At 30.3% G+C, this 14,366-nt stretch overlaps 1 protein-coding gene across 4 annotated transcripts in view; it reads right to left on the bottom strand.

Moving 5' to 3' along the window:
- The window catches only part of LOC106687527 (serine/threonine-protein phosphatase 1 regulatory subunit 10), a 53,874-nt gene that overhangs the window by 18,148 nt on the left and 21,360 nt on the right, over window positions 1–14,366 (bottom strand). For all 4 annotated transcript variants that reach the window (XM_014431462.3, XM_014431464.3, XM_014431463.3 and 1 more), the window contains exons 3-5: window positions 12,544–12,630; window positions 12,071–12,261; window positions 10,196–11,191 (exon numbers count right to left, since the gene is read on the bottom strand). In XM_014431462.3, the coding sequence (XP_014286948.1) occupies window positions 10,196–11,191; window positions 12,071–12,261; window positions 12,544–12,630 (1,274 nt within the window). The remainder of the gene's footprint in view (window positions 1–10,195; window positions 11,192–12,070; window positions 12,262–12,543; window positions 12,631–14,366) is intronic.

Genomic DNA, 14,366 nt, shown 5'->3' with positions numbered 1-14,366 from the left:
TCGATATTGTGTTTACTACAAATCCGACTGAACGTTTAGGTGGTTAACACTTCAGAGTTACCCCATACTGGTTATTTTGGTTTAGAGCCGGTAAGGTAACATTGTTACCCTAAATTACCGATAAACTTAAACTTTTTGTTTAAATTATTCTAATTTGGTAATTTACATTAATCTATTCACCAATATTTGTTATAAGTCATAGGTTATCCTAATGCAAGTCAAAATTAATATTTTGCGATGTAGGTTGTTACTACTTAACATCTTGTATTCTCCATCTAGTGCAGAAAGACGGGTTAGTTAGGTGTTTAGTTGTGAATCCGATATTTCTCGACTTGAAAACTTCACGTTAATAAACTAATATAGTTTAATCCTGCATTTCTTCATTGTCGTTCTATTTAATTAAATATCTTGATATATCTTAAATCATTCAAATTTCTATTAAGTACAATTGATGCCATCAACCTCTTATCAATTACATAGTTATGGCTAACTCACCACAAGCTAAGTGTAATAAAATATAATAAATTTCTTCATATTCTCTTCAGATAAAAAAATCTTTCCTTTCAATTCCTAGGCAGCCAGTGTATATCGAGCTGGACGGGATCGTTCAACTTGTCTAGCCGGCGATTTTTTTGTCCCGGGTAATTTTGTGTTTATGATTAAAATAATGATATCTCTTGGCTTCAGCTCCTTTTTTTTCTGAGTGACCGTATTTAAAAACAATGTCGGTTAATGTTGGACCGAATTATGAATTTCGGAGAATTGAGATGTTTTTAGATTTTTAATATATTTATTTCGGATTGAGTTACTAATAAAAATATATGAAATTTGACTTCAGCCCCACTGTCTTGAAAAAGAGAGATGGCGCCTTGACGTGCACACGCAACCATAGACAAATAAAATGCTGTCACCTCCTACAGCAGCCTTTCTGGGAGGAGCCGGGTACTCTGATAAGAGGTTATAAACGGCATGATATTAATCTTTCCCTGACTAATGACACCCAGTAATTTAAGCCTACTGAAGAATGGCATGCCACAATGTTTCATAAATCTTAATTAAGTTCCTTTAATCTTTAGACGTATAACTTGTTGCACAGCGTTTTACAGCCAGGAACGTGGATAGGATTAGATTTAGGAGAAAATAATTTAGTAACTATACATATAGATTTTTGACTCTGGAGTCATATTTTCATAATATTTAATACAAATGTTCCTTGAAATGCAGATACGACCTATACGCAGGGATATTATTTTACATTTCGCAATCTGCCCGATACCATAACGAGACCAAACTAATTTTTTTTTTTATTTTCTTCAAATCAAAGAAAAACGGCGCAGAATTTTTTTTCTCCTTTTAATGAACCCGTATTTTCAAAAAACTTGTTTCACAGTCATGATAAAAATGTTTGTAAGTTTTTTTTTTCAACACTCTTTAAAGAAATTTAAAAACATGCATTAGAATTTTTATTTTCATTTCTCGAGCCCAATATTTGTTATGACTTTGCAAAGGTGGTGGTGGTGGAAAAAAAAAAATCGGATAACAATAATTATAAAGAGTTAATTATTTCTCGATTCGCTTTAATATGTGTCTCTTGCGCGAATCATGTCGAACTTCGTTGACATTTTGGAGATTAATAATGGGTATATGTAACTGATGTTCAGAAAGATAGTAAACCGAGAAGAAAGAATTGAAAAGTCGACATTCACATGCAGCAGATTTGCTCTGAGATAAGAATGGACGTTATTGGAAAATCTGTATACGGTACACAATACGGTTGGCCCATTGATGGGTTAGTGGTTGTAAATAATATATTGTACAGAACTTTCAACTAAGACATGTTCCATTCACTTAGAAGTTGTTTCAAGGAAATAAGTGTGAGGGCTGACACACAGGGTCCCGCGCCATCGAAAAATGAACTAAGCGATAAATATTACCGACGAGTTTTTAGTGTCAGGAGGATAATACATACCTCTCAAATCTTTCTGCCGTATCAGAGATGGGTCCGCAATGTCTAGAGCTGCTACTGCCTTTACCATTTGTGCCACTGCACATAAAAAAATAATTAAAAATTGATCTACTAAATAAAAAGGTGAATGTCATACTCAGGTCCCAACAGAATGATCATCTGCACTGGGCTCAAATGAGAATGACATCTGTCACCTTAAAAGCCGCAGGAATAAAAAATGATGGCAGGGTGAAGCAAAGGATCTAAACACTAATAGGAGCAAATAACCGCATGCTGTTGGGTCCATACCCAACAGCATCCATATTGGCATTAAAAACTATTTTTTTTTCAATCTTTCCAGATGATCTGAAGTTTTATTTTATTCAAGAAAAAAAAATTAAATTATATCGTTCGATTCAATTCTGAAAATAATCTGCATAGTAAAAAACATAATACACATCAATTTCTAAGCGGATTAAATTTTCTAAAACTTGAGCCAACGTGTAATGGTATAAGAGATACATCTTTTCCCTCGGAAAAAAAAAAAAGAAATCACCATTTTGTGATTAAATTAGGGAAAATATAAAAACAGTTATTCCTACGAAGATAAGTGAATTTAACAACCTCCATTTCGAAAATCACACACGTAAATGACATTTTAATGTCTTAGCTTTATTTATAACACTTACAGACTTCGGTATATCTAATAGATTTTGAGACATTCAACTTTTCTCAATATGACACATTTTCGACAAATACAGCACAATATCAAAATCTTGTAAAGATACATGTATTTTTTTAATTCCATGACAAGTAAATATTTTGACAAGATTATGACACAATGCTGGAGTATTAGAAAATAAATTATCTATTTCGAAAAAAAAAAAAAAAAAAAAAAAGTTCGACGTCTTAAAAGCTATTAGATACACAGAGGTCTGTGAAAATTTAAAAAAAAACCTTAAAGTTTTTCGAATAACTCGGATATCAAACTTTAAGAACTATTTCCTCTAAAGGAGGTACGCATATTTTTCGCGAACTAGTTGACATATTAACGAGCGCAGATTGAAAAATTAACGAAAATTTTAGGTTTTTTTTTTTTTAACATCCAGTCCTTTGACGTGCATGAAAATTAATATTTTCAATACCACTAGGAATCCAAACACACACACATATATATATAACATAACTAGTAAACCTTTGGCGTTAATTTGTTCCCTTTCTTGTACGAATTTGTATTAACCCGGCCACATTTTTTTTATGCCAGTAGCTCTAAGATGGCAGACGGGCATTTTTCATTTCAGGCAAATGAACAGGATCATTTTACATCCCAATCCTCAGACCTTAATATGAAGTAAATTAAATAAGTTGTCGTGGGGCTCCGGACTACAACACCGCATTCCATAGTCCCACCTACTTTTTTAAAATTTTATAATAGGTTTTTCTTTATTTACAATTTTTCTTCTCGATTTTTAATCATATCTTGTCTAGTCAGAAGGACGATTTACCCATTTAAGCTGCATGTTTTTAAAACTAATTATACAAAATTAAGTTACCAACTACTTTCAGCACCTTAGAAAATAATTCAAAGTTTAGTGAATACACAAGATTGTTTTGAACGTGTAAGCTTTATAAATTTTCCTATTAACGATTTTTTACACATCCATTCAGGAATTATTAAATTTATCTAGCTTCCCAGTCACACTGTTTGTCTCGCATTTCTTGACAGAAGGTAGCAACCCTTGCGGCATTAGTTTAGTAATCCACCTAACGTTTTCTTCCAGGAAGGACTAAGCAGAAAAAATAAAGCCAAAAGTGTGAGGAGGTTAATGATGAGCTCTATGGGGCTTAACAAAGTAGATGTCATTCATCGGCTGTCTCAGTAAGCTCAGATTACAATAGCTAATGTTACTATTAACCACGTTAACCTACTCCACGAGGACGCGGGGAGTACCGAACTATACTCTCCTAAGCAAAAATGACGCTAAGTGGTAGGAATTAGACCATCCTCCTTGAAGGCCGCTTACGTTAAAAGTTAATAGGGATTTCGCAGATCCGTTTATTTAATCGCAAATGCGAACAGAACTTCCAGTAAATATCATTTCCAATAATTAGGTATATCTATTGTGAAAATCCACTAAGTCGTTCTCGAGAAATTAGTGCTTCTTTGTTCTGTTAAGAAAATATTAATATTAAGGATCCCAAAATATATTTACTGTTCTAAATAGTGGAAGTCAATTTTACAATTAATGTATTCAAGAAAAGGTTAGTAAAAACTTAATTTATTTTAAGGAAAACGTAAAAATATAAAGTTTGATACAAATAAATAATTGTTTTTGAATGGAGAAAGTTGTTTATTAAAAAAAAAAGAATTAAAAACGGTAAATATTATTTTTTAGAATATTTAATGTTTACAACAAAAAAGTAATTGAAAACCAATAGTGATTCAAAAAATGTAAACAGGCTTTGAGTAACTATTTTTTTTTTTTTATACTCCTGCCTAAACATTTCTGGCATGGAGAAGGGGGCAGCGACTATCAAATATGGCGTACTAGATGCCACGCCTACAAAAGGAATATATTACGCCTTTTGGGACCACTTGCTATGGAAGTGTACCCCTTTCATTATACTCCTTCCTCTAAGTGAGATCGTGACCAAACCCCACATTTTTTTCTTAACTGTTTCTTGGAAAGAGGGCCTTATAGAGCAAGGGGCGTGGCAGAGGAGTACGCGAGCCAATAACTGGGTGCCTTTTGTTAAGGTTAGAATGGCGGAAATTTCTATCAACCTCAACGTAAATTTAAGGCCGAGGGGCGTGGTCTTTTTGGCTTTATTTCTGCTTTGAAGGAGCAGGTTTAGAACAACCCCCCTGAACATATTCGGTACACAAATATTCCTAAAGATTCTAAAAGGGAATTTGATTAAACTAACAAATAAAATTTAATTACTTATAAATAAATCATTAATATTACTTTAAATTAACATTATTTTTACCTAACTGTTTTTTAACGTTGAATTATTTATGGTTGGAAAATGAGAAACAGGGTTTCTTCCAAATCAGTTTAGTCTTAGATAGAAAACATTATAAACTTCGGACAGGGAAATCTATTTTTCACTGAGGCAGAAAAATAGAAGTGTACTGGTAGCTGTGAATCGAAATATCGTATTGGGTCGTAACCTCGAGGTAAGTCAGATGTGATACTCGAAAAGAGAGGATTTGCACACTACCACCTCCTCAATATATTATTAAATAATAATAATTTAAATCATGTTTGAAAAAAAAACTTAAATTTTAAATTATTTATAAAAGACTAATTGTTTCTAAATATATAAAAACAATTACAAATAAAAATCATCCAAATTACGGTAATTCTAACCAAATAGAAAATTCGAAAGAGAAATATTAACAATCGATTTATGAGAAAAAACATCTCCCAACAGTAAAATTAGTTAAGACTTATTGGTGGGCCCAGTCCGTGTGTACAGGAAACTTACTTACAATCACCCCTCCCCCCCTCCCTCGGGACAAAAACGAGCTAAAATATTTAGATTTCTGGCGGATGCACCCCTAGAAATACTAATTGAGTTAAGTCTCAAAAGGTGCCATATCATTAAAGTAGTATTTTTAGGACTTTAATACATAACAGTATTCATACACTCATTCATTTGTATCCACTGAGTTGTTTTGTTCTATTTTTTTAGCTATTATATTCAAGGAACAAAATAAAGATAGTGGAAATGAAAGGAAGCGTAAACATCAGGAACATACGTCGAAGAGGATAAAAAATCCTATAAACAGTATTGCGTAACCCATAAATTTAAACTTGGTTATATTATATTGGAAGAAGATAGTTGACCGTATGAAGTAGATGGTAGGAAGATAGTCCGGGTGGCGGTCATAAAGCTATCAAAATATTTTAAAAAAAACTATTTATTAAATAGATAACGGATAGCCCCTTTTCTCTCAGTTATCCGTTGTGCTACAATTTGACAACAAAGTGGGTCAACAATAATTAGTTTTCTTTTACTATTTTGATACCTTTATTGACCGCCACCCGGACTATATTCTTTACAATTCGTTATAAAATGTTTATCTTAATCTTAAACAAGAGTTAATTATTAAATCCAAAGGTTGGCGAAATTCATTAGTTAATTAAACACGGAAAGCACTAATATTGATCTTTGGCAATTTTAACATAGTGCAACCTGAAAACAAACGTGTGGATGCAGGACAAGCGCTATTTGATTTGTGCCCAAAAACCGACATCTTCGGGTCGGCCGCGAATTGAGGCCAACTTGTACCAGCCAATCAAAACAGCCTACACCTACGCTTGATAATCCGCGATTTAACTATTGTTTGGCAAACCTGTAGAGGCACCTTATACCACCTGTCAATATTCAAGGGACGAAATGAAGAATCGGATAAGTGGAAGGACCGACAGCGCGAACCGAAGCGACAGATTAGTTCTGAAATAGTTTATCATTGTTCTAATAAAAATACTTTCGTAGATAAATCCAAATTTTAAATTTACAAGGTTTCTTTGAGACCACTACATTGCATCTAACACAACAATAGAACAAACCTAATGTCAAAAAGAACAAAGAAGGAACAATTTGTACTTAAGTACATTGAGTTTGTTATGTTCTTATCGTCCCCTGCTAATAGATGTAGAAGCTCCTACTATAATTAAAATATTATCAGTATTTAACAAAAAAAGTTCATTTACTATTTTCAATTTTGAGATTTTCCGTCGAAAGGATGAAAATGGACTTTCATCTTTTGTTTTAATCTGTATCTATATTTTCGTTTTATTAGAACTCTGAATAAAACGTTTCAACCCACGTTATAAATACATATCTATTAATACGCCAAGTTTCTAAACCTGTTTTGTAGCATATTTATGTCTTAAACTCAATGAACATCGATATCGTTAGATTCTAAATTTTATGGAGCGGAAGTGAATAACTCCTTCAATTTTGACTTTGGTATCACAATTTGAATATCAGTGGTTCAAAAATAAGCAGTTTTCAAAACTACGACGGAAGTAAATCGGTGGATCGAGACGGGACAAACTGGGTAGTGAAGTTTTTCATATGGAAAAGCCTCGTATAAAAGAAAAATGAACCGTTTTTACCGGGGCCTGTAGCAGATCCTATTGCCGATGTTGCCATGGGATACTAACCATATGTCGTTCTTGAGGTTATTTTAATTTTTTTGGTTCGCTTTAGCGGCGATGGTGTCTTTATCCAGGCCCGCCTTCTATATTCCAATCTCGGTAAGTTAGAGAACTATAAAACAACGATCACACTCTTCTGAACCAATCCCCAGCTGACAATACACGAAAGGATACATGATAAAGTCCAGGTTGGAGGATTCTAGCTTGTTTTCTCTACTAACATTCAGCTTATGATAAAATTTTTTTTTTTTTAATTTGCCATCTGTCAGTAGGTACGTATTTTCTTTTTCTTTAGTAAGACTCAAATCGATTTTCATGTTTAATGATTAATGTTTGAATTCAGAACCCATGGTTATGTAGTTTTAAGCCTATAATAAATAATTTACAATTTGCCAATACCACACTACCTATTCCATCAATAAGAGAGATCATCCACAAGTAGTTGAATCACCAACATTAAACAACTTTTTAATTTCATGCCTAAAAACTTAGTAGTTCTGAAGGAAAAAAAAAAACCTTCTTCTTCAGATGCTTGAAGACAAAAAAAGTTTATATATAAAGGTAAACAGATTATATAGATAATATCAGGATGATAACTTAAATCTTTAAATGTTTTATGTATAAGGGAGAATTAAACCATAAAATTTTTCAAGTATTTTATATGATAGTGAGCTGTTCTCTGATGTTTCCAAAACTACTTGTGTGAACAGTATCTAGAATTATGTAATCAGTTTCTATAAAATGCTCAAACTATATGAAGTGATATCAAGGGTTTCTTTACAACTGACAAAACCAAACCAAGGTTTTTCATGAAGGGTGGCTATTTTAAGTAAGAATTTATTTCATTACATAAATGCTTTTAAAATATTATAAAAGTTCTTACAAGTATTCTTTAAAAAGTTCTATGAAATCATGTTGAAGACCTTTAAAAAATAAAAACAATATTAGTATTAGGCAAATCAGTTCAATAATATATTGTATGACTAGCATATTGTAGGATTATTGTTCATGATACTTTGTAGCAGGAATGACAAATATTAAATTTAGACTGTAGCATATATGTGAAAATGGATACTTTTAACATCCAAAAAGAAGATAAATAGAGATTTTTAATTCTGTAAAGAAAAAAAAATTAGCTCTTAATTTTAACAATGATTAATTAGTATAGGAAGAAGAAATTCAGAATAAAGTGAGAACTAAGTAGTTAAAACATTATCCTTATGGCTATTCAAAGTACATATTAAAGGATAAACAATGCAACCTGATACAATAAAGATTACATAAAGAGGTCCTAAATTATTTATTCTCCTAGTTAACAGCAGTCTAGGAATGTTTTAGATTCTATCATTCATTATCTTTAACCAACAAAAAATATTTTGAGCTAAAAATAAATGAATAATACATTGAGGTGAGGTCTTTTATTTATGGTCGAGATTTCTCTTCGATAAAAAAGGCTTCAACTGCAAAGGTGATGATTACTTACCAGGTTGCAGAAGATGAATAAAAACCTCTTCATCATGTGCTTCGAATGAAATATTACCTTAATAGAATTTTTTAGTATTATCATAGAATATTTATACTTTGATAAATGTTAAAATAGTTATGAAAAACAATTCATAATTCTTCTTCTAGAATTGGCTTAGTACATTATTAAAAATACATATGTGATTTTACCTTACCTGGTTTTGAATAAAATAAAATATTAAAAAAAAAAAAATCTATTATCTACTTGATCTTATCAAGAGCTTTAATGTTAAGTTCATTTTATGCGAAATTTGATCATATCTCACCCAACTGAAAGTGATCTTGCAGATTGATGAAAGAAGCCCACAGTCCAGGAACAATCTTCCATAGTGGAAAGTAAACTCTGGCTAAAAGGCAATCCAGGTAGAACATTTGGGAAAATGGAGGGGGGAAGTAACCACAAATATAATTTGAAACATACCATGGGAAGTTTAAAAACAACAGAGCACAATATAAAATACAATTAAAATATTTCGGAGAGGGGGATAACTTAAGGCAGAGTATCGGCCTCAAGCCACCGCCAGCCACTCTGAAAACTAACATATAATTTCATTAGTACAATTGATAAAAAGCTTCAATATTTGCTGGCATTCAATGAATCTCTGTCACTCTGATTTTTTCTTTAAAAGCATAATAAAATCAATATAAATCATTAAAGAAAGGGTTCTATTGAATGCCACAACTCTTAAAAAACAAACACTTTTTTTAAAAATAAATTGGCATTCATAAAAATTAAATAAAGAATAACGTAATTAATTGTTAAAATAGAAAAAAATTAATTTGGAGGTAAAAAATGTGTTTAAAAAAAATCTTATTACTAAATGAACTGGCATCCATAAAAACTAAATAAACAATAATAGAAATACTTGTTCAAAACAAATGTAGTTAATATGACTACATTGATTACTGAAAATGCTTTTCGGTAAAGATCGGAACTTGATAAATAAAGAGGATATGTCTGGAATAAAATTTAAAATTTATTAAAGGCTAAAGTAATTTATTTTTCTTTATTTATGAAAGGTGTAATTATTTTGAGAGATTACATTTGAACAGCATAACTATGCACATTATATTTTTAATGAAATCAATAATACCTAAATTTGTGCACTATTTCTAAAGATTAAGTTTTTTTTTTAAATTTAATTTGTTTGACAAAAGAACACTGACTAAGTGATAATAAAATTTTAAATATCCAAAATAGTTTTCAGAGAAGAAATTTCAAAAAAAGAAAATCAGAATATAAAATAGAAATTAACTACAACAAGCAAATAGAAGCAGGAAGATAAGAAATTCATTATTTTTGAACAAGTATTTCTTATAAAATTAATGCTATGAAATGAAGAATTAATCCATACCAACCATGAAGAAGATGATTGATAACTAGTTACCTAATTAACTAAAATATCAATTTCTTCAAGGTTGGTAACAGAAATAATACCATTGTTAAATGAAATAATGTTAAACTAAAATTTAAGAGTTAATACTTTTGTAGTTGCCAAACAAGTTTTAATAATGATGCATGCAAGTGACTTAATAATAAAAAATAGCTTACTCTTAGGTTTTGGAGGAGTAGCAGCTTGTTTTTCAGTCTTGTCCTCTTCTTTGATTTTTTTTTCTGGAAGATGTACTTCTTTTACAGGAGAAGGCCTCTTAACAGCTTTTTTCTCTGGAATGTCTTCCTTTTTCTTAGGATTTTTCGGAAGAGGAGGTAACTCTTCAAGCCCAGTAGACCGAAATTTAGAATTAAAAGTTTTAACGGTTTTAGGTCTTTCTTCTCCTCCCTTTCTAGTTTCAATAGAAATATTATACTTTTTAGGATCTTTAGGGAGAGGTTTGTTAGGTTCTGCAGGAGGTGCTTTTTTATCATCTTTCGATTTTTTTGGAATCTTACCCAAGTTTCCAATAGAAGGGGTAATTAGTTTCATTATGTTAATTTTATCCTTTTCTTCTTGAGACTTTTCTTCTGGGGTTTTTTCTTTGCCATGTTTTTCTGAACTAGATTTGTTGGAATTTGATTTCTCTGCTATTTTTTTATCTTTACTTTTAGCTTTTGGGTCAAATTTTGCTTTTTTCTCAGGTGTAACTTTTTTCTTCTCTTTAGAAACTACTTTTTTCTCAGGTTCAGGAGAATTTTTTTTATCACTTTTTCTTTTTAAAGCTGTTTTCTTACCTTCTGCTAACTTCTTAGGCGGTAAAGATTCTTTAGCAACAGGATCCTCATTAACTAACTTTAATACTGGCCTAGTCTCAGTTGAAGATTTACTATCATCATTAACCTCATCTGAACCTTCAACTCCTTCTTCTATTCTAGTTCCAGATCTCTCAGAGGTAATAACCTCAGCTAAAACATTTTTACCATCTCTGATAGTGATTTTATAAAGACCACGTGGAGAAATTTCTTCTGGAGCAGCATCTCCATTTTCTACTACTGGAGGGTTACCACTTTCAACTGATCCACCAGCAACAGATGGGGCCCCTGATGCTTCACAAGCACCTTTGACTATAGCCAACCATTTATCAACTACACTGCATGCTAGATTTCGCACTCCTATAAAAACGATATTCATAATTAAACTAATGAACGAAATTTAATATTTTATACAAAAATGGATAAAAAATTAATAATTAAAGGCAAAATATATATTGTGCACCAAGATCAGAAAGAACTTGAACTAAAAAATGAGATTTTTAGGTTTATTGATTGATCAGGATAGCAGAAAATTATATTTGATGGTCAACTCAAACCTTTTAATATTTAATTTAAAAAAAACAAAAAAAAACATTGCTTCTTAATTCTATCCCTTGTCATCATAATAAAAAGGTTACATAAGTAAAAAAGAATAATTTAGTTGGAGATAAAAAGTGTATGTAACAGGAAATTTCAAATCGCAGACAATATTAGACCAAAAATCAGATAAAATAAACAGGTTTATGTGAAAAATAAAAAATCACTAAGTTTATAATAAATAAAAACAGGGAGGTAACCAAAACAGCACACTGGACATGAGATAAGGTCCAAAGAGATAGTAAGAAATGTAGAATGATAGCTGTGCCAGAGAGAAGTGAAGATGCACAAATGGTGGACATGATTTCCCATATGAAATCATGAGGTGATTTTTATTGTATAAAATAAAATATATAAAGTAGAAGATTGGTGTTATATAGTTTTTATTATTATTATTATAGGTTTTTATACACAGTTTTTTATGGACAGTGGTCCAGAAACGTTGTACAATTTTTAATGAATAAATAAATAATAATTTATTGCAAATGATGGAAGTAATAAACCTCAAAATTTTTTAAAAGAAATAGACTTATTTAACCTATTTAATTTTACTAATTAACTTGAACTTATATCTGAAAAAATCAAAGATAGAATATTGTAACAGAAGTTATCTGAACTAATATTTTTAACAATGATACTTACTATCAGTTGCACTAGGATCTTTTGATAAAACTTTAATAAGCTTTGGGCAGTTGTTTCCCTTAAGACGTTCTATATCAACAGGACACAACAATAAAAGTTCAACTAATTCGGCTACCAATGGCCAGTTTCTGCACTGAATGCCATCCGATAACCAATTGAATGTTAAATCCCACCCTCCAGCTGACATAAACCTATAAAATAAAAAAAATTTATTATTTGTAATTACAAAGGTAATAAATATCATAATTATTTTCAGTGAGATAAGGGATGACGAATGGCTGGACGAGAGTGAAGACCAGCGCAGCCAAATCATAAAACAAACTAGTCCTTTCATTGCACCTTAAATTTAGTCAGTGCCATATGCCACAGCCATGTGCTTTAATAGGTAGGTTTTGCTTGTGATGGCAGGTAATTAATTCTGTTCATCCCCAATCTCACTGACTAATTATCAACACAATATATGTTTAACTCACATGTCCAGTAGATCAGATTCTGTAGATTTCAGTATAAGAACATATATACATTTACTGACCAGCTTCTTGGAAAATTTGGTCATCAAACTAAAAAAAAAAAATTTTTTTTTTAAAAAATAGGTTTTTAAATGTTTCTATTTAATAAAGATGAAAAAATTATTCAATAGAGCACACAATACACATAATATAAATAATGTATTTAAAATATAAATAAAATATTCTGAATTATGCAAATTAGCAAGGAAACATGATCATAATACTCATTAATTTATCAAGAAGGGTATATTATAATACCAACCATTACTTAACACCATACTTTGAGAATAAATTGATCCTTGTATATTTTAAAACAGTTATTTCTTTATTATTAACGATGATAATATTTCCACTTACTATATATCATAAATAATTCAAAATAAAATTTAACTGTTAAACTAAAAATGTTTTAAAATAAAAAACGTAAAAAAACAATAATTCCCTCATATTTGTATTTATATATTGTTCATTACTATTAATGAAAAATGATCAAATTACAAAAAAAAAATTTATGTTACTATGAAAATTCATATTAAAGTTTGTTTTTTTTGGTTTGAAAAACCCATTTACAAAACCCGCTTTTCTTAAAAAACTTAACTTTTTTCATCCCTTGAATAAAACAGTTTGACAAAAGACAATAAAGCTGTGAACAATGAAATAGAGTCTCAAGTTGTTTTTTAGGCAAGACAATTTTTCATTCCTAAGTTCTATCCTTCCATGATAAGTGTTCTCCTTTACGATATTTTAAAACTATTCTTAAATCTCTGTATTCAGAGAAGCTGTGCCGAACTGTTACGTGTCATGTGAAAATACTCATTCAATGGAAAATATTTGTTTAATTAAAAGGAATGTAAGGATAATTAGTGTATTTATATTTAAATTATTCATTTATTTTTTTATTCACTTTGTAAAAAAGTTGGTAAAAAAACCAGAACTAAACTGAAAACAAGTCCCAGGTATTTCATGGTTGGTTTTAAAAAATTGTTTGGTTATTTTATATAACCAACCACTTCAGAACTAAAAAATTGAATTTCAACGTCATTATCATTAAGAAATTGTTTAATATAAGCAATGCTTTTCTGAATAAGTTCTTTAGTTCCAAAAGAATGTTTTCAGGCAACATTTTAAAAAATTAGTTTATTTATTTAACAGAAATATAGATGGCTTTTTGTTTCTCAAAGCGATACTTATTAGTCTTTTAAATTAATAAATAAGAGAAGTAAAATATTCATGATATATTGAACATATAACATTTGAACATTGAACATATGATCTGATATTAAATGTAGACAAAAAATGTTACTGGGTTTAAAGTGAAAGGAAATCACTGAGGTACATAATAGAAGTCAGTAATAGTGATGAATAAGAACTAAGCATTTCATAAAACCCCTTCAACAAAATTTAATAAATAGAAGCAATCAGCAGAATCTGATTTATAGTTGTTTTTATCATTAACCTATTTGAAATTATATTTGAAGAAATATCATTCTTATGTACCTATGGATAGTTGGCAGCTTTAAAAAAGAATTTTGAAATTTCAACATATTGATTATACTCTAATGAAAATTCGCTGATTGTGCGGATGACGAGAGTCCTTGAGCACAGATGGATGTTATGAAAAACAATGATAAGGTCTCTGTCATTCTTCTAATTAAGGATTCTTTATGAGGAAGCATTAAATCATTTTAATTACATCTGATTAATAAAAGAACTTTGTATAAAAAATTACATTTTAAAAACAAACTTGGCACAATAAACTGATTTGTTTTCATATAAATGTAGGTCCT

This window comes from Halyomorpha halys, unplaced genomic scaffold (assembly GCF_000696795.3).
Source record: "Halyomorpha halys isolate HHAL.00 unplaced genomic scaffold, Hhal_1.1 Scaffold977.1, whole genome shotgun sequence".
NCBI classification, from domain to species: Eukaryota; Metazoa; Arthropoda; class Insecta; order Hemiptera; family Pentatomidae; genus Halyomorpha; species Halyomorpha halys.
Note: the sequence above shows the minus strand (reverse complement) of the source record. Positions and strands in the feature narration are given on the sequence as shown.